Here is a 20,552-nt window from a genome sequence, read left to right as displayed (position 1 = left end):
TTTTTTTTTTTACAAAATAAAGGAGGAAGATTGAGCAAAAGGGAAGCTGAGTGGGTGACATGACATCCCTCTTGATGAGTTGAGTTTTCAGCCCACAATGGAAAATGGAGAGTGACTCTTCTGTTCTGGCTCAAAGAGAAAGGTCATTACACTGGGAGCCAGAGGGGAAAACAGCTGAGTCCAGATAAAGTGATGACAGAGTTTCTGCGGGGAAGAGAGAGCTATAGCGGCAGATGTCAGACCATGGACATGTGCTGCATTTGTGTGTTTCTAATAATCAGTATTAACATTTCCATTAATTGCTAAATTTTCACAATTATGCAAAATTACCCTCCTGCAGTCAAATTCTGTTTCTACCAATGCATCAAAAGGATTTATTGAAGGTACAGGACAAATGAGCACACATACTGTTGTAATTGGGCCCTATGCAATACATGACCTTTAGCAACCTTGTTTACCCTGGGTACTGCAATTACACTGATAGAGCTTATCCTCTCTAACCAACTCAGATGTCTGGTGCAGCCTCCACCCGTCCTATGGCAGATACTGTTGACCCAGCATATAACCAATGAAGTCACGTTTTTACTGTGGGATTTGGCTATAGGTATGACCTAAATCACGTTAACCATGGTAACAATCCTACCGATTCTTTGTCATCCACGAATTAGCAGCTTGAAATGTGTAACACTGACACTAAAAAGAAAAATAAATAATGGAAAGACAATAATGTATAGATAGAGAGACTGGTGATTGTTTTGATATCTTGAAGGAGATCTAATTGAGATGTAAACATAAATTCATTAATATTGATCAAACTCCTGCTTATGTACGTAGAGCTGAAGTTTTACTGAACTTCCTGTTTATTTGAATCATTGTCAGTATTATCATGATGGCTGACTCTGTCTTCAGTCAGCTGTTGTCTCCGAAGCCAGCGAGTCCCGCCGCTGTGGGAAATTTCCACCACAAGGCCCAATAACAAACATGCCAGATTGTCCCTGCTCCCAATAATAGAATAGACAGAGACTGATTGGAACAAACCAGTCTAATTCTCTCCATCCACTACATGATTATTACAGATGTCAGGTTTTGTTTTTGGTTTTTTTCAAATGGAAAATTACAATACCAGTAATAAATGCTCTCAGCTCACTTAAAGTCATCTTGACCTTGACAACAGTGCACACACTTATACCGCAGCTGGAAGAGGAGGAAATCCAGCCTGCTTCCTCCTTTTCCTGTTGTAGCTTCAAAAGATAATCTGGATGTGGTGAATTGCATTGCGGTGACATCACTCATGCCTAAAAATCCAATGGCTGCACGAATGGGATTTTGGAGAGAATACACTGCGCTCAGCTGCACTAAGCCATGTGGCCAAACCAGATGCATGCTCCACTAAGCTGAATGTGCTATATAGGAGTTTGCTGTTAACTGTGGTAGATTCAACATATGATCAATAATAGATTATGTTTCTAAGTAGAATGAAATGCAAGCCTCTGTTTGTTATACAATCAATAACATGAATATTTTATAAAAACTACTTCAGTCTACCAAAACATCATTTTGCCAGTGACATAATGTGCGCAAGGTGCACAGATGAGGACGGCCATGACCACAGTGTAGGTGCATTTACATGAACATTGTAGGCAGTAAAATGGGAGAAAATGCTGTGCGATGATTTCTCAAGCGTTTTACTTTCATTTGCTTAGAAATATTATGATGATCGCTTGTCTCATCAACAATACAAAAGCTATGAACAAGCAAAATACACCAGCCAATTCATTGCCATATCAGTAAGAGTGACACATTTCCTGGTTAATTTCCACACGCAAAAAAAAGACAGAAAACAAGTCATTCATGAATAAAAATGGTGGATTAAGAGGACACTGTCGGCACAAAGGACTCTGTTACCAGGCAAATGCTCAGTCACCAGAGCCAACAATAATTAGTGGTACATTTGAAAACAGGCTTGAAGCCTTATGCTGAGTCAGTCATGAGGCACTCAATGGGAGGGGTGTCTGCTGCTCTGGCCTGGATGATAAACTCAAATATGCCTGAAGCTTGACAGTAAATGGGGGAGAAGGCAAAGCAAGTGGACACTGAAAGCATGTCGATCTTAAGATACATTTCAGATAAGCACAAGGGTTTTGTGGCATTGCAATATTACAGATATTTATATCAGAAGCATTGCCTCTAAAAATCAACGCAACACTTAAAGTAAATGCATCCATACTGTTGTGTCCTCAGTGCCACACTATCATACTCGATCTACTCTCCGCTGTCAGTAAGTCAGAGGGCTCTTTCCACTGACATCATTTATTCTGAGAGGTTTGAAGTCTGTTGATTGTTTTGACACAAAAAAAACCCGTCACCTTGTTTTCTCCAGAGTTAAGTTTTAATATCTGTTCTGGGTCACACCCCTTGAAGACAACTGAGTGATAATCAAATCATTTCACATAGGCTAAATTAAATACAAAAATATAAGCATGAGAAACAGCTGTTAATGTAATTTATACCTTGCATATGTATTACAGGAGCAAACTGACATCAGCGGTCAGTCTTACATGAGTTGTTTCAAATCCAATTAAACCTAAGAGCATGTGTGTCACAGCAGCCTTAAATAAATGTGATAATTTCAATGTGTCTTTTTAAAAAAATTTTTTTTTTAGCATCGACAGATCAAGATCTCCTGCCACCCAAGCAATACTTCTCTCTGCGAGGCATACCGTGCTTTCATTTTCCAGCATCATGACTCGGGGCACAGTCATCTTCAGCTGATCATACCACGTATTAATCACTGACATGCAGACCATGCAGACTGCTCTCTTCATTTATATATCCATGTCTGACTAAAATGTAAGAGGCAGCAGGAGTCATGATGGAGGAGACGTTTGCGACAGGATTACAGCATCAATAATTAAGATGTGTTCATGCTGGTCACATCATCTCCAGCAGCATCCCTGGAAATAGAATTATCCCGTGCAGAATTGCGCGTTAGTCATTTAGAATAAATAACTGGGCCTATTTGGTATGACGGTGCTGTGGTCAGTGAGGGTGCAGAGCTGTGAAATACAAAGACACCGGCCGATCCGTTTGCAGCAGGAGCAGCACTCGACTCCTGCGCCTTTTATAACTTAGGGGCACCGATACTTTTCCACGCACGCACGCGTACGGACGTCATGAGCGTGCATGCTTCCACAGCAGCGCACATTTCTCCTGAATTGCAAATTTGATACCCCACAGAAGAAAGATACGCAGTATGTGTAGCAACTGGGCGCAACACAGTTTCTGAATCCGGTTCCGGCGTGTCGACGACACCGATGCCCGTGCCCACAGACCGATCACAGGGCTTTTACCCGAACAGCACTGAATTGTAGCAGCTGAGAGACGGATGCGGAGCGAGGGTTTGCCAAACCCAGAGGATTTCTCACGGCTCACGGACTAGAATGCTCTTCTCTGTGTGTCCCCATGAGCGGATGACAACCTACAAACAAACCTATACCGAAAACTTTCAGCTCTCCATTTGATGCGGGGGTGTTATTGAGATTTTTTTTTTTTTTTTTTTTTTTTTTTTTTTTTAAAACCTGGTCCAAGAACAGACATCATGCAGGTGCAAACTGTGGGGATAACGTTACTGAAATGACTTGCTCGGCGCTGATGCGTTTCATTGTGCCATGCCAACCCCGCATTGTCAGATGCCATTTTACTCTGCGTTATTCAAGCGTCTGGAATTCCAACATACTGGGCCTGTTGTGTAATTAGAAGTTCGTGAGGCAGTAGCAAAACAAGCTGGTGCAATGAGAAGCTACGCCGACCAAGGCATTGTGCGGAATTTGTGCTGAAGCTTATGGGTCCTGCGTACTCAAGCTCCCGGCTTCCACTTGGAGAGGTGTGCTGCGGGGCTACGGCGCACCGGCTGTCGGCTTCACATCTGGACCGCTCGTCTGCTGTCATCTGCGGCCTGTTCGGACTGTGCGCTCCCTGAACTCGTATGTGTAAAGGGAACCGACCGAGCTCGCCTCGGATGGTGTCGCGTTAGGGAGAAAGGGCGAATATTTGTCTGGGACTTGACGTAATAGGCGATCCGCTGGAACACCGTGGTCCAAAGCTGGACTGGCTGACTACACGAGGAAAAACGCGTCTCCGGCGATGGATTTTGCGTAGCGAAGTCACGCATTTTAAAGGCTACGCTAGGGTGACATTGCAGTCTTCTCACCACATCGGTTATTTTGTCGTCCGACAAAAAAATACAAGAGTGAAAGTGGAGTATTGTCCGTCGTACGTATCAACGCAGTGGGATTTCTACGTCTGGTCGGCGTTCCCCCCCACCCTTCCCGCGGTGACGGTTATGGGTCGGAAGCGGTGTGTCGGTGCAGATTGTTCCAAGATGGCGGCCGGGTGCTGCGGGGTGAAGAAGCAGAAACTGTCGGGATCGCCCGGGTCGGGGGGTCCCGGCGGGGTGGGGGCGGGAAGCGGGGTGGCAGGAACCGGACATTGTGGCTCGGAGTTGGGGATTGGCTCCTCGGCGACTGTTGCAGCAGCGGCGGCGGCGGCGGCGGCGAACGTGAGCAGAGCCAACGGCCTGGGGGTACCCGGGGGTAACGTCAGCGGCGGCGGTGGTAGTAGCGGCGGCGGCACTAACGCGCTGTCCCCAGCCCCGGCCGGTTACACTACATCCGGCCTCTCCCCGAATCTCAGCCCCGGACCTGGTTCGGGAAGCGGAGGCAGGAAAATGGTCGTCTCCGCGGAGATGTGCTGCTTCTGTTTTGACGTGCTTTATTGCCATCTGTACGGATACCAGCCTCCGAGAACACCCAGGTTTACAAATGAGCCCTAGTGAGTATCTCTGCCTTTTGTTGTTGTTGTTGTTGTTGTTGTTGTTGTTTGCTGCATGTCGAAGCTCACCGGTTTCTATTCTCTCAACTTAAATGTCTCCCGACACATGATGATGGGTGTTTTTATTATTATTTTTTTAGTTTTGAATTCTTAACACGGCGACAAAAAGCACAAACTGTCAACATCGAAACAACATTTCACATCTTCATGAATTTAACCACGAAAAAGATTTAAATCGACCGAAGTTGGTTTTTATTTTTGGTGTTGTGTTTTTTTTGGGGCCTTGTCGAGGAGGACCGTCTGAAGCCCGCAGCTAAAGTAGCCGGAACCCTGACGTTAGCCCGGATTAGATACGATGGTTACCGAAGCTCCGTTACGCCTCACCGGGTGAATGTCCCGGGTCACGGTGACGCGTATCGCCGGTAAAACACCGGTTCAGCGTCTCCGGTCGGTCCGACTCGGTTAACAACCGGGCTAACGTTAGCCGAGGCTACTTTTGCTAACTAAGCGCTGAGCTAATACGAGCTAGCCGCTAACACCAAAAAAATAAAAAATAAAAAAGGGAGATAAACATCGTTTCTGTTTTCGGTTCAACTACAGTTTCGCTGGTTGGAACAGATAATTTTAACGCCTTAAGATACACAACATCAAAAGTTAATCTTTCAATGAGTCCTGAATCACCAGACAGCTTCTTCTTCTTCTTTCTTTAGCAATAAGCTACATTAGCTTTGTATGAAGCCCTTTAATGAATTGGTGATTAATTAAACGGTAGAAGTATTAAATGTCTGAAGAGAAGCTCTTCGGACTGTTATCAAGTTTTACAGCAGGTTTTTTTTCTTGGTTTTGTTTCGGGGTGTTTTGTGTGTCCTGTCTTAATAAAGGGAACAAGAACAAACCGAGTTCAGCGTCGACCAACAAAGAAAGAAAAACAGGCTCCTGTTAAATACTCAGCGCGACTTAATTCATCTGAAACGAAACGTCTCGACACTTTGAACTTTGACTATTTGAACCGTCCACTCAGCATAACATGGGTTTTTTTTTACTTTTTATTTTTTGTGTGTTATGACCAAACTAACTGTAAGATGAATAAAATGTATATTTCCTGTGTGTAAGTCCGCCCTCCACCTTATGTGACCGCTGTAATATGAGAGCATGGGACTTTTGCGGGCGTTTTAGGCTGTAAAACGACATGTTTCCATCTGCAACAATAACTGACTGTTCAAGTGTATTGGTCAGATATTGTTTTTTTATATATATATAAAAAAAAACACAAAAAACTTTTCACAAGAACCACCTCTTTTTATTTTTATTTTTTATTTTTTATTTTAGAAAGAATTAAAATACTCAAAAGAGTGGCTGTACTGTGTTTTTGTTTGCTACTGTTATTTGACCCATCAAAGTAAAAGGCGGTCTTGGACTTCACCATGCAGACTTTAAAACACAGTGCTGTCTACATGTCAGATGCATATGGCAGGTTGTAAGTGGCTGTATTTGTGTAAACAAAAAAAAAAAGAAGCATTTCCAAGTTGTTTTGATGGTATATCTTTTATAGATATGTCTCTTACTCCCTGTATGTCTTGACACAATTCCTCTTTTTCTGCACATTCACACCTAAAATACTTTTGTTTTTGTGCATATCTTATCACAGTCACGCTAACGTCTCTCTCTAAAGTCGTATTGCAACGTCACCTCAGTAAACTGCAGGCGAAAAGCTTTGCGAATATAGTAAGAACTGGTTCAAACTGACGCCACCGTCGCTGAACACTGAATTGACGTGTCACGAAAACAATTGAATTGGATGTTCAATTTTTGACTTTTTTTAATTTTTAATTTTTTTTTAAATTTTTTGGTGAATTTATTTCAGACACTCTTGATTCCACACCCGGCTGCATCTACAAACACAAATCCTTACCTGATAGTGTTTTTCAAATGTTGGCCCCGTATAGTAGCTTTAAAAGCCTGATTCGTATTTTCGGTGTGGAAAAAAAGAAAATCTTCCACCACCCTTCAATTAGAGTGACTACAGAGGAAAAATTGGGTGTGTCTCCATTGGTGTGTTTATTAAAAATGGCATTCGGGACCCTTACTCCGAAGCCCAGTCCCAGTGTTGACGCTTGGCGCTGAAACCTAACAAACATGAATTTAACATTGCCGGGGTAATCAGGATAAGTGCTTCATTACAACAGAGTGTGAGGACTTAACTCCCTCTTCTGGAAGCGGGCATGGATTTTGTCAAAGTAATGAGTTGGATTCATATCTGGTGCTGCCAACTTTCTGTATAATGCAATATGTTTTTTATTTTCCACAGCTGAACACATTTACTGATGTGTGCATGCAATATTGAAACTTCCCAACCTCCCTTTGAGCCACAAATCCCATCCAAATTTAGCTTAAGTCTGTCAGTCTTTAAAGGTGATCACGGGGTTTGTGCCAAACCTCCACTGCATGAAATAGAGCTGTAAACCCAACCAAGGACTCGTGAGTAGGAATGTAGCAAGCTCAATGTAAAAACTCCCACAGGTTTGAGAACCCCGTACTTGTAGTCTGTGGTGTCCTTGACATGCCCTTCACTCGGGGGCGTTGTCAGATTGAATTATTGAAATGCTCAAAACAACTCCAGCGTCTGTCATAGACTCACTGCTCTGCAACATTGGCCAGTAAACAATGTTGGGTCTCGGATTGGGACTATTTTGTTAAATGTTTAGTGACGGTGGCACACAAATGTCTAAATAAGACCCCGTGCTTCTTGAAAATGGACGTGTGTATTTTTTTTCAGTCAGCGTGGTTCCTTACTTCAAGTATAAAACATTGAGACTGGTTTTGTTTTTTTCCCCGTCTGCCTAGCTTATGTATTGTAGGTTTATTGCAAAAATGACTATTTTAAAGATTTAATGAAAGATTTGAGTGTAAATAGTGTTATTTTGAATAAGTCTGCTTCATTTGACTACAAGCAGTGGACCACACTAGTCAGCAAGGGCTGCCGCAGGTACGTTAGCATGACTCGGCAGCTAATTTACCTTGCTGACTCTTACTTGGCTGGAAGGGTCGCACAGCTTGATAAGATCGCTGAAATTAATTGGCGAGGTAACACGAACCAAAATCTTCCCAACGTTATTTAGAAAACAAATGATCAATTGGGAGATACTTAGTAGAATATTTAAGCTTAAAATGAGAAAATAATGTGCCAGCAAACTCGTTAGCTTTTTTGAAAATGTACTTACCCATTGCACCGCCAAAGTAATTAATACCGCCAATATTTATAACCATTTTCAATGTTCTCTCGCTTGAGAACAACACCAGCCTTTTTCCATAGGCTGTAAAGATAGTCCAGGATATGTCAAATGAAGCCTGCAGTGCATTTAGCATGTAAAGGTTCTCTAAACTTATGGCAGAAATTTCTGTGACTGTTTCACAGTTGGTTCATAGAGGGGATGTGTCGTGGATGTCTCTCTCGAAAAATTTAAACGCGTGAAAGGATTTCCTGCATTAAACAAATATTTTATGTATTCGTTTCCCAGTTAAGTTGGTTATGTAAAAATTGGTATGAGAGTTGAAGTCCCTGTATCGGTACTTGCACTAAAAAAACATGTCGTAGGGGAAACCCTCAACAAATCTTTTATGCATTGGCTTTTATATTTACATACTTCAATCTACACACCTCCCTTTCGATAAGTAAAGTCAGGATGAGAGAAAAAAAAATCATTCAGCATTACATTATCAGTAGTACCAAGTTGAGAAAACATTTAATTTGATTTTTAAATGAAGAAATGTGGTAGTTAAAGTCTCCTTTCACAGGTGTCTTAGTTTTGAAGAAGACAAAACTGTGTAAAATAATTCGTGTCTGTCACCAAAGACTTTATTAAGTAATACTGCAATACTGTGAAAGTGTGAAACTAAACTTTGAATGATCGCTACTCAAAATTGGACTCTCACTTATAATCAGAAATAAAAGATCACTTGTACCCTGCAGTGACATGTGAAGACTTAAAATGGTCAAGTGGATCAGGTTTACTTTTATAGTGGGAAAATTGACTCTCAACCCTTTCAAAATCTATTGTTTGCTGTAAAGCTTGAAGCACAAACAGTTATGAAGCCAGTTTAGACGGCTAGATTGATTCAAATTGAAAGTGTCTTGTTTGTGTTGGACAGATGACTGAATATTGTCCTGCATAGAAAGGGTGTTTGTTGTTATTCACACATTACACCATGGCTATTGCACCCTTTATTTTATTTTTTTTTTTACATAATTGTGCCTACCAACAATGAGCATTGATATTAAATAATGAACATTTCTTATGCAAACCCAAAAGAGATGAGATACCTTCAAACTGTTGTTATCACTTTCAGTGGAATCACAGTAATTCAGTATCTGATTGATTCATTGTCCTTCACACCGTTGTGTATGAATCACATGAGTGATAAATTGCCTTATTTGAAGAGATTCTTTGTGTGATCAGTTTCTTTACCGGCAGCTACTTCACCACAAACGCTGCAAAATCCTTATAATGAAAAAGGGTCGAAAAATGCTGTTTCATACTGGAACACTTGGTTCTGCTGTCATGGGTGGACAAATGGCCCAATGCCGAAAAGACTTCATAGTGAAAAGCATTATGATTTCCATCCAATGTGAATAAGGACTGTGGCACACTAACTGAAAAGAAAGGAATCTATATGTGCTGGTAAATGACGTTCACACACCAGAGAAATGAACATCTGGTGTGCGTGTTACTAAAGACGGTACCTTGTTCTTTTCTGTTTTTCAGCCCGCTGTTTGTCACATGGAAAATAGGCAGAGACAAGCGGTTGAGGGGTTGTATAGGTACATTTTCTGCCATGAATCTGCACTCAGGACTCAGGGAGTACACCCTTACCAGGTAAGCAACTCATCTGTCTGTCCTTTAAAGCTGAAGCGCTGCAGCAGAGCACGTTGGTGCAGAAACGGCACCGAACTATTAAAAGTGAACGGGGAGCAAATTGGAATAAAGAACATCAAAACGGGCGACTTTGTACAAACAGTAGCTTGACCGTAACGGTAAATTGCTCGCAGAACGCATACTTGCTCTGTGCATGGCTGAAAAAGACTTCATGTTCTTTTAGATTGCTTTGTGCCGTCCTCTGTAATGAGGTGTGGAAAATTGCCTCTTTGATCCCTCATCCCGAGGGTCAACACTTTCTTTTTTTGGAACAATAATGTCCTGAAGTCACATGAAGGTTTTTAGTTGACACCTGTTATTTAAAAAAGAAAAAAAAATTATAGGGTGTATATGGTATTAATTACAGGGTGACCTTAAAGTCATTTCTCTTTTGAAGGTGTTCAAATACGTACTGTTTATATATTGTGTCCTCTATGTGTAATGTGTGATCTGACCTCTTGAGTTGAATGCCAGTCGGTCACTTATTGACTTTGGTGGACAATTGTTTTGTCTGAATTCAAATATATATTAAATGTCATTTAAAGGAACAGTGTGTAGAATTTAGTGGCATCTAGCAGTGAGGTTGCAGATTACAACCCTTGCCTCTCCTCTCCTCTCCTCTCCTCTCCTCTCCTCTCCTCTCCTCTCCTCTCCTCTCCTCTCCCTCCTCTTCAAAAGCGTGTAAAAGAATCTACAGTGGGCCTGAAACTCGAGGCTCTCTGTAGAGTCAGTGTCTGGTTTTTCTCTTCTGGGCCACATGGTGGTCTTGTCTCACAAAAACCGGAGGGCACAAGTAGGCCCATCTGTAAAGAGGACTGAAACTAAAACAAAATGTTGATACAGTACGGTGCAGGAAAAAAGTTTTTATTTATTTCTTCTGCTTTCGTGTTTTAATAAGAAATATACTTTAGTTTTCCAGTCATTTTGAGAATAGTGAAATATCTCAGTGAGATATTTGTATGGCTGTTAAAGACAGCACAGATAAAACAACAATAAAAAACAAAACCTGCAGGAGTCTGAATGCATACAGAACAAGCTCTCCAAGATGCTTTGGTTTTTTTAGGCAATGGGTGGTCACAAAAATTATAGATTTGATTTAGGATTTCTGCACTTTTGTATGACGTCAATTGATAAATAAAATATATAAATAAAAAATATTGTTTTTGCGATGTGCCTGATCCGTCTGCACGGTGCGGTTTCAGACGCGAGTCTCTGTGAACTGCACGTTACATTGATTAAAAAAACAATCCATCTGAGAAAAGAGGGGAGTCTCTCTGTGAACGCCTGGTGTGGAATGTCCTCGCCAGCAGTTCTTGACGTCAAGGCAGCCGCCGCAGCTGACTTGTCAAATACATGTAAACACACACGGGTCGTCGTGTGGCATCGTGTACACACACACTTCACAAACCGTACTGAGCTGCAGTTCATGCTACAACCCCTCTGGCCTCCACACGGTTTGTCTCTGGGTCATGTACAGTGGAGGAAAGGCCTCGTTGATCCTTCATCTCGTGTTCTGAATGGACATTTTCCTACAAAGAGAAGGAAAAGGGTGACTGGGGCGTGGTGCATTTTCCGCCACCACCGGGAGTCCCGCACAAACCATCAGACCTCGACTGTGATAACTGCTTTGTGACTCACTTCATGTAATGCTGTTTTCGTGTCTGCGCTTTTGTCTGCAGTGCCCTTAAAGACAGCCGCTTCCCCCCTATGACAAGGGATGAGCTGCCTCGCCTCTTCTGCTCAGTGTCTCTTCTCACCAACTTTGAAGACGTCGGTGATTACCTTGACTGGGAGGTGAGACGTGCACTCAGAATAATAGCTTTTATGGTGCTTTACAGCCTCGCTGCTCATTCAGAGCGGCCTCACTCTTCCTGCCGTTAATGCACACCAGTAAGTCCACATTTCTGACATTTCTCTGGTTGTGTTACTTCAAGGCATAGCAGGCCATTTTGAAGCAGTAGCAAAAAGTCTTAATTTTTAAGTTTTTGAAGGTAAAATAGCTTTTCCTCTAGAACATGACATCTAACATGTTAACATGTCTTGTCACCTGATTAATGCTCACGATATGATGTAAATATAATGGAGGTCCAACCGTGCAGTTTACACTGCATTTGGTTGTACAATGCATCATTTTACATCTTATCCTATAGTACAGTTTCAAAAGAATAACTTGCTCTTTTTACAAATTAGACTTTTCTTGGTTAAAGCGATTTAAAGGTTGAAGCTGTCTTTTGTTTGTTACGCTTCTCTTGAATTGCAGGTGGGTGTTCACGGTATTAGGATAGAGTTTTTCAATGAAAAAGGATCAAAACGAACCGCCACCTACCTACCAGAGGTTGCAAAGGAGCAAGGTGGGATCATTTTGTGCCCTTAACAATCCAGCCGTATCTGCTTTTCATAAAGGCAGTGAGTATTGAACAGCGCGTTGATATTGAGTTGTTCTAACAGGTTTCACTGCTTCTTTTGTGTCCAGGTTGGGACCACATTCAAACCATAGATTCCTTACTACGAAAGGGAGGTTACAAAGCCCCCATCACAAATGACTTCAGGAAGACCATTAAGTTAACCAGGTAAAATTACATTTATTCGATTGAATTACCCATGTTGATGCAATAAAATGTCAATGCTGCACTGCCACACACTTTCATTTAGATCCTTTTACCCGAGCGGAGGAAGGTCAAACAGAAGGGGTAGAGTGGAGTGTACGATCAGATGTCATCATTTGTAAAACATCTAAAACGGTCCTGATCTCCCTCCAGCTCTTCTGACGAGTATATTTGTCACCGTCATATCGTAAGGAAGGAAGCGAGATTTGCAGACTTGTACTATGTCCAGATTGTCCATCATATACACAGTACATAGTGGACAAGTAGCCAATACGAGTGGATTTTGTTTACTATATAGTACACAATGATTTGGACAAATAGAGAATATGAACGCAAAGGACGTTGAACTTGTCCGGCGAACTTTCCGAAGCTCTGCCCCTCCTGTTCATGTGCCTTTTGCATCCTGTGGACACTCCGCATTTATTTCTTAGGATGTGCACACCAGCGCTCCAAAATAGATGCAGGATGCGAGAGCCATGAATACTTAACAAACAAGTAAAGCTCCGGCCTAAATCTCCAAATTGAACCATTGGCACTCGCGTTGCATTGTGGGTAATGTAGGAACCAAGGAAGACAAATGAGCGGAGTTTAGAAGACGCGTCCAATTGCGTTGCATCTTTTTACCGACACGTCTCGTCTCGTCCGTAGGTACCGTAGCGAGAAGATGACGATGGGTTATGCAGAGTACATCGCCCACCGCCAGCACCATCACTACCAGAATGGCATCGGGCACCCTCTACCACCCTACAACCATTATTCCTGACAGCGAGCCGCATGACCAATCATTGGACCTCTCCGCGGACCTTTTCCCAGGGGAGCCTGCCCCCTCCTGGTCTAGCTATTTCTACTACTGTACCATTTTATGATGATAGTTTCCGTTGCCGTGCTGGTCGTCTCCCAGACGTTGACATGGCAACGGGTGGCAACGAAGCATCATTTGATTATGGCAAGAAATCCACGTTTCTTTTTCTTTGCCTGTGGTTAATTTTTTGCAGCATATGTATACCTATATCTATAACCCCCTTCATTCATATTTTTGAAAGCTAAACCAATATTAGATTTTATTCATCTTGCAGCTTTTCAAACCTAATCAGGCGTTTGATTCTGTGGATGGAAGGAAGTCTCTTTCGGTGGATTAGTCCCGCGCTTATATCATTTAGGCTTTGCTACAGTTTTGCATTTACAAAAAAAAAAAAATTCTTTACTTTTTCCTTATTTTCTTTATCTTCCTATCCAGACATGTACTACCAGTAGCAAGGCAACTGCAGTTCTCAAAGGCTGTGTCGTCTCTACTCTGATTCCTCTCAAAAAAAAGAAAAAAATATTTGACTGTTGAGGTTGTATTCGCCTTGTAAACTCTTGTAGTGTTGTAGTTGGAACTATGTATTGGGATATGTATACTCCAAAGTATAGATAGTAGGATTGTGACGCCCTTTGACCGGCCTTTGCTGGTGGTGTTTATTGATTGAGCTCACAATCGTGTGTGTGTGTGTTTCCGTGTGTGGATTTGGACATTGTTCTGCCACAAAGATGAAAAACCAGTAGAGTTAATTTAGCAATTGGAATTTACCTAAAGAATCTCTTACAGAGAAGTTTGGAAACCTTCCCCTCTGAATATTTGTAGTGTTTTGTGATGGAACCTGTAAACCTTGAACTGCATTTGTTTGGCTAGAAGCGTACAGGTATGTTCCCTCTTTATTTTGTTTTTAAACTTTATTTTTTTTTTTAATTCAAGGTAATCACGGAGGAAGCCATTTTGTCCGAGGATAATCATTAGGTGATTTGTTAATTATGTAAAATGGACTACAAGTGGGTCTGAGCTCGCCTCATTGGAGAGGGGGAGCAGGTGTAACTACAGGTCCCTTGGAAAAGAAAAAGTTGGTGCATGAAAGATGCTTTCATTTAGATTTAGAGGAGCAGTGTGTAGGATTTAGTGGCTTCTGGTGGTGAAGTTGCAGATCGCAACCAACTGAACAGTCTTCCACTTCCAAGAGTGCAAGAGAGTCCGATGGCTGTGAAATTCACAAAGAAAGCGTGAAAGGTCCTCCCTGGAACCATTGTTTGGTTTGTCCCTTCTGGTGGTTGTACACTAAAGAAAACATAACGATTCACAGTTTCAGGTGGTGGTACACTAATGAAAACATAAATATGAATGATCTGTTTTAGCCAGTAGAGCCCGCCACTAAATCCTACACACGGGTCCTTTAAAGTTGGTTTCTGAGTTTACTGGCAGGGAGTCACTTGACAGGGACATGCTATAACTACTTAAAGCCATATTCCCTTTTTACTTCACACTTTGTAAGAGTCGTCTGCTGTTTGGTTTGAAGCGTTTGCAGTGTAACCTCTGCACAGCGGCTCTTCAGCCTCTGAGTGCAAACGAGCGCTCGCCGGCCTCCTGCCGGGCTGCGTCGCCGAACACTCGTCAAACCCGGCGGTTCCAGTGGTCCGTGTCGTCGTGGAAACATTGTCTTGCCTTTTCAGATTATATCTAACCATTGTCACTCGTCCACAAAGTATGATGTATTCAAATTGTCGTTGTTCTGAATGAAGACGCACCACTTGACGCACAAAGGAAGCGATCTAGTTCCCATGTTTGTGTCATTTAGAAGTGCATGTCATTGTGCTGTTTAGAATCTAAGGCTGTACCGCAGCCAGTTGATTTAGTTGTCGAAACCGCACTTAACTCACCGTTCTCCTCTTATACTCTGCTCTCCAGCGAGGTCCCGTCGACGTGTGCGTGTCCACGGCACAGGGAAAGTTTGGATCTGTGGTCTGTTTTGTCAGCTGTTCGGCGGTAGGTTGCAGCGAACACAGTTGAATTAGTCGGAGCAGAATCTCTGCGTGGGGCCGGGCGGCTCGCAGTCGAGGTCTTTTTAAAAAGGAAAAAAAAAAAAAAGTACGGACCGAAGAAGCCATTTCCCATCCAAATATTACTTGTCGTGAGTCACATCCACACACACACTAGGCTAGTCGGATTTCCTTTGCAGAATGTTCGAACTGTTGAGGATCACCATGCGATCCGCTTGTTTTTAGTTTGTAAACTGGAATTTTTGAGAGGTTCCTGTTACTTGACCAACATCTTTGTAACAGCCTTTACTAACTGACAGGTTCATGTTTTTCTTTATGCAAAATGTCAAGGGCTTTTGGCACTCCATCCACAGTAACCCGAAATGACCCAGATTTCAGTTGTGTTGCCTTAAATGAATGATTTAATAAATAATGGACCAGTAGATGATGCTCTTGAGTGCTCCTCCGTGTCATGGTTGCCGCTCTTTCCTCCGCCTTCACGCCACAGTGTAGGAAAGAGCCTCAGATGACGGTATCCCTCATTCTGAAGGCTGCTGTTGATGCTTTCTCAGACAGACGGTGGGGTGGGGTGGGGTGGGGGGGGGAGGAGGGGGGAGGGAGTGCAGGGAGCGAGAGCCTGTATGCCTGCAGTCTCCTGTTTGCGCACATCTCACCCAGCCCTGCATACACTTCATAAACAACGACGTCGAGCACTGTGGTGTGGCTGCCGGTGAAACCATGGGACGATGCTTCAAAGCCTCCAGAAAAATGTATCTTTATCTAAAAGAAATAACACTACGTGAAGAGGAGGAGCAGTCAGGCGTTCCTTTCCCGGTCCATTTTAATACAGCACAACCTGAATATTTCTGCTGCAAAACCAAATTGACCATGCTCTTTTACATATGTCTTTGTATACACATGCAATTCTGTTGCATGTATGTATGAGTATGAGACCTATGGTTTTATCCATGATATGCTTGATCTATGGCTTAGACACTCTTATGAACCATTAAGAGATTTAAAAAGACAAATATGGTGCTATCGGACCTCATATTGGGGTGGTCACATCTTCGTGACTGGTCATGCGGACTCATTGATCATATCATACTTAAAGATGCTACATGTAAGATTTTCTCTCGGCTACGTTGCTGTGAAACCCGTCGTGACGGCACATTTTGAATAACTGAAGGATGACTTTCACCGATTCAAAAGTCAAAGCCCCCCCGAGAAGCTCTGCTTTCGTCATGTGGGTGATTTCATTTTTTTTTTTTTGGGGGGGGGGAGATCAATTCCCTATGGGAACAACAGATGGATATTCTTAGTCCTTGGATGGAGAAGTAGTCCCATCAGCAACACGTCACGTGGGGCTATGGAATGTACTGCTAATGGTCGTTATTACCATTTACAAGCAAGGTGCCAAGAGAAAATCCTACATGTGTAACCTTTACTATCCTTGATATATGCAGATCTGTTCAACAGGTGTTTTGTTTTGTTTTGGTTTTTTTTTTCTACCAGTGCAAGTCAACACCCCTGCAGGTTTGAAAGGACAAGAAGTCACACGTTAACCCCCCCCCCCACCCCACCCTCCCCCCCGATTACTCCCGACACTGTGGCCCGACCTCACGGCCTACGTTTGTGACGGTGTGATTCGTGTCGTTCGGTAGACGGTGGCAGTCGCAGTGGTCGTTGCCTCTCCTGAAGGACCGGGTGTCGTTTAACAGAGCGCATCCGTAGTTCCCTTCTCGCTGCTGAATCGTTTGACCTCCTCTGAAAGGGCAAGGCTTGACTCGCGAAAAGGTCCCGTTTGTTTTCTTAAAAACTCTGTCGAAGGTAAGCATCTCCTGTAACAGGACGAAGAGTTCATGTTTTACGTAGATCGCGCAGACCGTAGTCCTGCACGTGTACTGATTTAACTGTTTCAAAGCATCGATACCTCATGGGATATTATGGAACGACATTGTGCAGTTTGTTGTAGCAGATTGTGTTTTGGTTCCATACCAGGGTTAAGAGTTCAGCCTCAGCATTCCTCGTGCGGTCACTCATGTTTCGTGGAATGCTCAAGCTCGTGTTACCTTCGTATGTATGACCGAACCAAAGATGCCAGCGGCCATGCCCAAATGCTGCTCTTCAGGCCTGACTTCCTGTCCTTCCAAAAAACACCCCTGCATTTGACAAAATGTTCTTTGTCCTTTTTTTTTTTTTTTTTTTTTTTTTTTTTTTTGTGTGTGCGATTTCTCAACTGTCTTGACTGATTTAAGCAACCCGATTTATTTTCAATGAATTTTCATTGATTCTATCTCTGAAGCTGTACTCGGCATCACGGATGGCTAAAAAAAAAAAAATGGTTGCAAATTGTTGTTACTTGTTTTGTTTATTATTATTATTATTATTATTATTATTATTAGTATTATGATTATTGCTATAATTTTCAAAAATGAAAAATCCCATGGTGTGCCTCCTAGCTTTATGGGTTTCTAAATGTTTTTTTTCCCTAAAGACCAGCAGTTATACTTTGTATAAAAAGATGGATTTTTCCTTATTTTTTATGCCATTAAAGATGAAAAAGCCTGTTTTCTTTACTCTGGACCCAGTAGCTGCACTGGTATACAATCGCACTGATAGATGAATTTAAACAACAAAAAAAGAATAAGTGAATCAATAATAATAATGATGATAATGACAAATGAAATAACTACAATAAACTTGTGTTTGAATCTTTTTATTATAAAAATTATATAAAAAGACAAAAAAAAAGAAAATGACTGTTTTTGTACATCAAAATAAATTCTTTTCAACGAATATTTTGGATCTAGTTTCAGAATTATTTTAGTGGTTTTCTATGTTCTGAATTTTAGAGACACTGACTTATAAGACGTGTCACTGTAGAAAATGACTTTTTTCTGTTGCAGTGGCCTGACGGGCTGGGAGGGTTGCCTGGTGTAACTCCTCATACCAATTTTTATTTCTTTTCCTTTCCATTTTTGGATCTTTTTTTTTATTTTTATTTTTTTTTTTTCTTCCTCTTTTTCTCCCCCCCCCCCCCCCCCCCAACCCCCAACCCCCAACCCCTTCCCCTGCTTTAGTAACTTTAAAAATGTTGATGGACTAATATGAACTGGGAACTTTAAATCCATCCCCTGTAGAGCTTAGACCCTTCCTTCTTTCCCATTGAATTGCTGTTAGTGTGACGAGACTTGAAATGGGCATTTATTATGATAGTATGACTCCAAAAGAAAAAAAAAAAAAAAAAAATTACAAAAAAAACTAAGAAAAGAAAAAAAAATGAAATTAGCAAAAAAAAAACTGCAAAAGACAAGTGTGGGGAGGGTTGAAAGAATATATATAGATGGGTTATCTGAGTATGTAAGCAATGGCTGTGAAGATAATGTAGTTTTAAACATTGTTATTACCTTTTAAAATCATTTATTCAATAAAAAATACAAAATCAACTGAAAAGCGAACACGTGTCGGTCTATTGTCTTGCAGCACGCTCATCCACAGCAAGTCCTCTTCAATAGAGCAAACACTTCATACTGGATTGTCATTCCAGCATAATGGTCAAATAAAAAGTGTGTCACATGCCTATCAAGATCAAATCAATAAGTTCAGTTTCCACTTGACAAAACACATCGAGCTATATTCGTGCTCATTCAACACATGGTGGTGTGTTCACTGAACTCTGTTGAGGTGGTTGTGATGCATTCACATGCAGGATTTCAGTTGGAACTCTATAGCCTCAAATTATACAGCAGATCAATGCTTGATGTAATAAATTCGTGGAAAGATTTGATCCCTGCGTGTGCCCTGGCCTACTTTTTTTCAACACCAAACTCGCGGTTGGCAGTTTTCATTGTAAGTCAGTTGTACTGTAAATCCTCCAAACGAAATCTGTCCACAGGGATGTTTTTGGAAAGACTTTTCTTCTGGAAACACACATTTGATGTTTGTGCACTGGGCTGGCGGCAGATAATGTACTGGCAAATTTCTCTAAAAGAATTTAATTTTATTTAATTTTTTTTTTTTTTTTTTTATCTCTGAAGTGGCCCTTTAAATATAAAGACTTCACAGCCCTGCTGAAACGATCTAATAGTGTGTATTGATGCATCGGCGCTTTTCTAAAATTATATGAAATTACTTTTGGCATCACACACTTTTATGATGTTTGGCCAATCAGTTGTGCATGATGGGTACTTTCTGTGGCTGTGGGCTTCACGGAGACTTGATTGTCTGGCTTCAATAACATAAAGATGGCCCAGATTAACCCCGAATCAAACAGGAAATGGTGTAGTACTTTATGTGGCAGCAGTAATGTATTATTTTGTGTTTGTTATTAACGGTGTAATAGCTGACTTTTACCCGTGCGGTTTATTAGAAACGGTCTCCAAACAGTTGATGTCGGACTGCACCGCATTGTAAAGCTACGTCACTGCCGGGAACTCTCGTGCAACACGTCTCACTTCAAACCCGAGAACGAGAACGATGGCCGTTCCACATCGCGGCCGCTACATTCGACTGGCTGGTGGAGCCGCGACAGAAAACCAGAGGTCGGAGACAGTAAATGGACCCATGGATCCAACCTGCCTCGTGTAAACAGTCCAGGCTGCCGGTGGAGCTGCGTAGTGGCGTCGGGAATGTTTTCCTGACACACTTTGGGACCCTCGATACCGTTTAATCAAGGCTTTAATGCCGAGGCCGATCGAAGTACCGCTGCAGATCGTGTGCCTCTATTGCCACGGTTCACCATCTTTTAAAAGGCCACGATGACGTCCCGCAGCAGAAATCATCTTAGTCGCAGCGAGTGGATCGAAGTCGCCAGATGTGAATCGAACACCTTTGCCAAGTGGAAGAACGCCGGATGGGCAGCGGGAATGTGCAACTGATGAATCTGCGGAAAACCAGCATTCACAATAACACTTGCGGTATCGAATGTTGGCCTGTGTTTTGTTTGTGCTGCTCACGGCAAAGAAAACTCGCACAGCAATTAGTCTCATGTGCTCCGCTACAGTGACCTCGGAACAAATGCAAACGTTGACCCTTTGTGAAATACTGTCAATAATAATAAGGTACCTCTCATTACAAGGCTATTGTAAAGCTCTGTACTATCTAAGTAACGCTGCCGTCACTCTGTCCACTCTGTAACGGGCAAAGACGAGGACGAAATTCATCTGAAATTGAAGCGTTCATGATGCACGGTGCTGCTCCAGAGTCCCGTACACGGGCGCGTCGTCCGTACACGCCGCGGGGTTTGCGTTGAGCTGCGACAGTAATCGGGAGAAAGATCCTCACGCGCTCGGCCTGCCTTTCTGCCACATCGTCCACCGAAACGCCAACTCAGGAGCAGCCCGGGCAGGCGTGTCTGAAAATACTTTTGCTCCTTGTTACGCGATATTCGGGGCAAAGTGCTCGGAGAGAGTCC

General features: G+C 42.3%; 1 protein-coding gene across 2 annotated transcripts; it reads left to right on the top strand.

Annotated features, from left to right (window-relative positions):
• Positions 1–3,179: 3,179 nt before the first annotated feature.
• Positions 3,180–17,935, top strand: ammecr1 (AMMECR nuclear protein 1). 2 transcript variants are annotated; one of them, XM_069146873.1, is made up of 6 exons: positions 3,180–4,830; positions 9,594–9,704; positions 11,423–11,537; positions 12,004–12,094; positions 12,241–12,313; positions 12,998–17,935. In XM_069146873.1, the coding sequence occupies exons 1-6, from the start codon at positions 4,343–4,345 to the stop codon at positions 13,110–13,112; spliced, it is 993 nt and encodes a 330-aa protein (XP_069002974.1). In that variant the 5' UTR covers positions 3,180–4,342; the 3' UTR covers positions 13,113–17,935. The 2 variants fall into 2 exon arrangements, with proteins under 2 accessions (XP_069002974.1, XP_069002973.1); XM_069146872.1 differs by having other exon boundaries at positions 3,184–4,830; positions 12,217–12,313.
• The last annotated feature ends 2,617 nt before the right edge of the window (positions 17,936–20,552 follow it).

The sequence above is a fragment of the Embiotoca jacksoni genome, unplaced genomic scaffold, assembly GCF_022577435.1.
Source record: "Embiotoca jacksoni isolate LCO1_2020_lvr unplaced genomic scaffold, fEmbJac1.0.p SCAF_13, whole genome shotgun sequence".
NCBI classification, from domain to species: Eukaryota; Metazoa; Chordata; class Actinopteri; family Embiotocidae; genus Embiotoca; species Embiotoca jacksoni.
The sequence above is the reverse complement of the archived record's forward strand: the minus strand, read 5'-3'. Positions and strand labels throughout refer to the sequence as shown.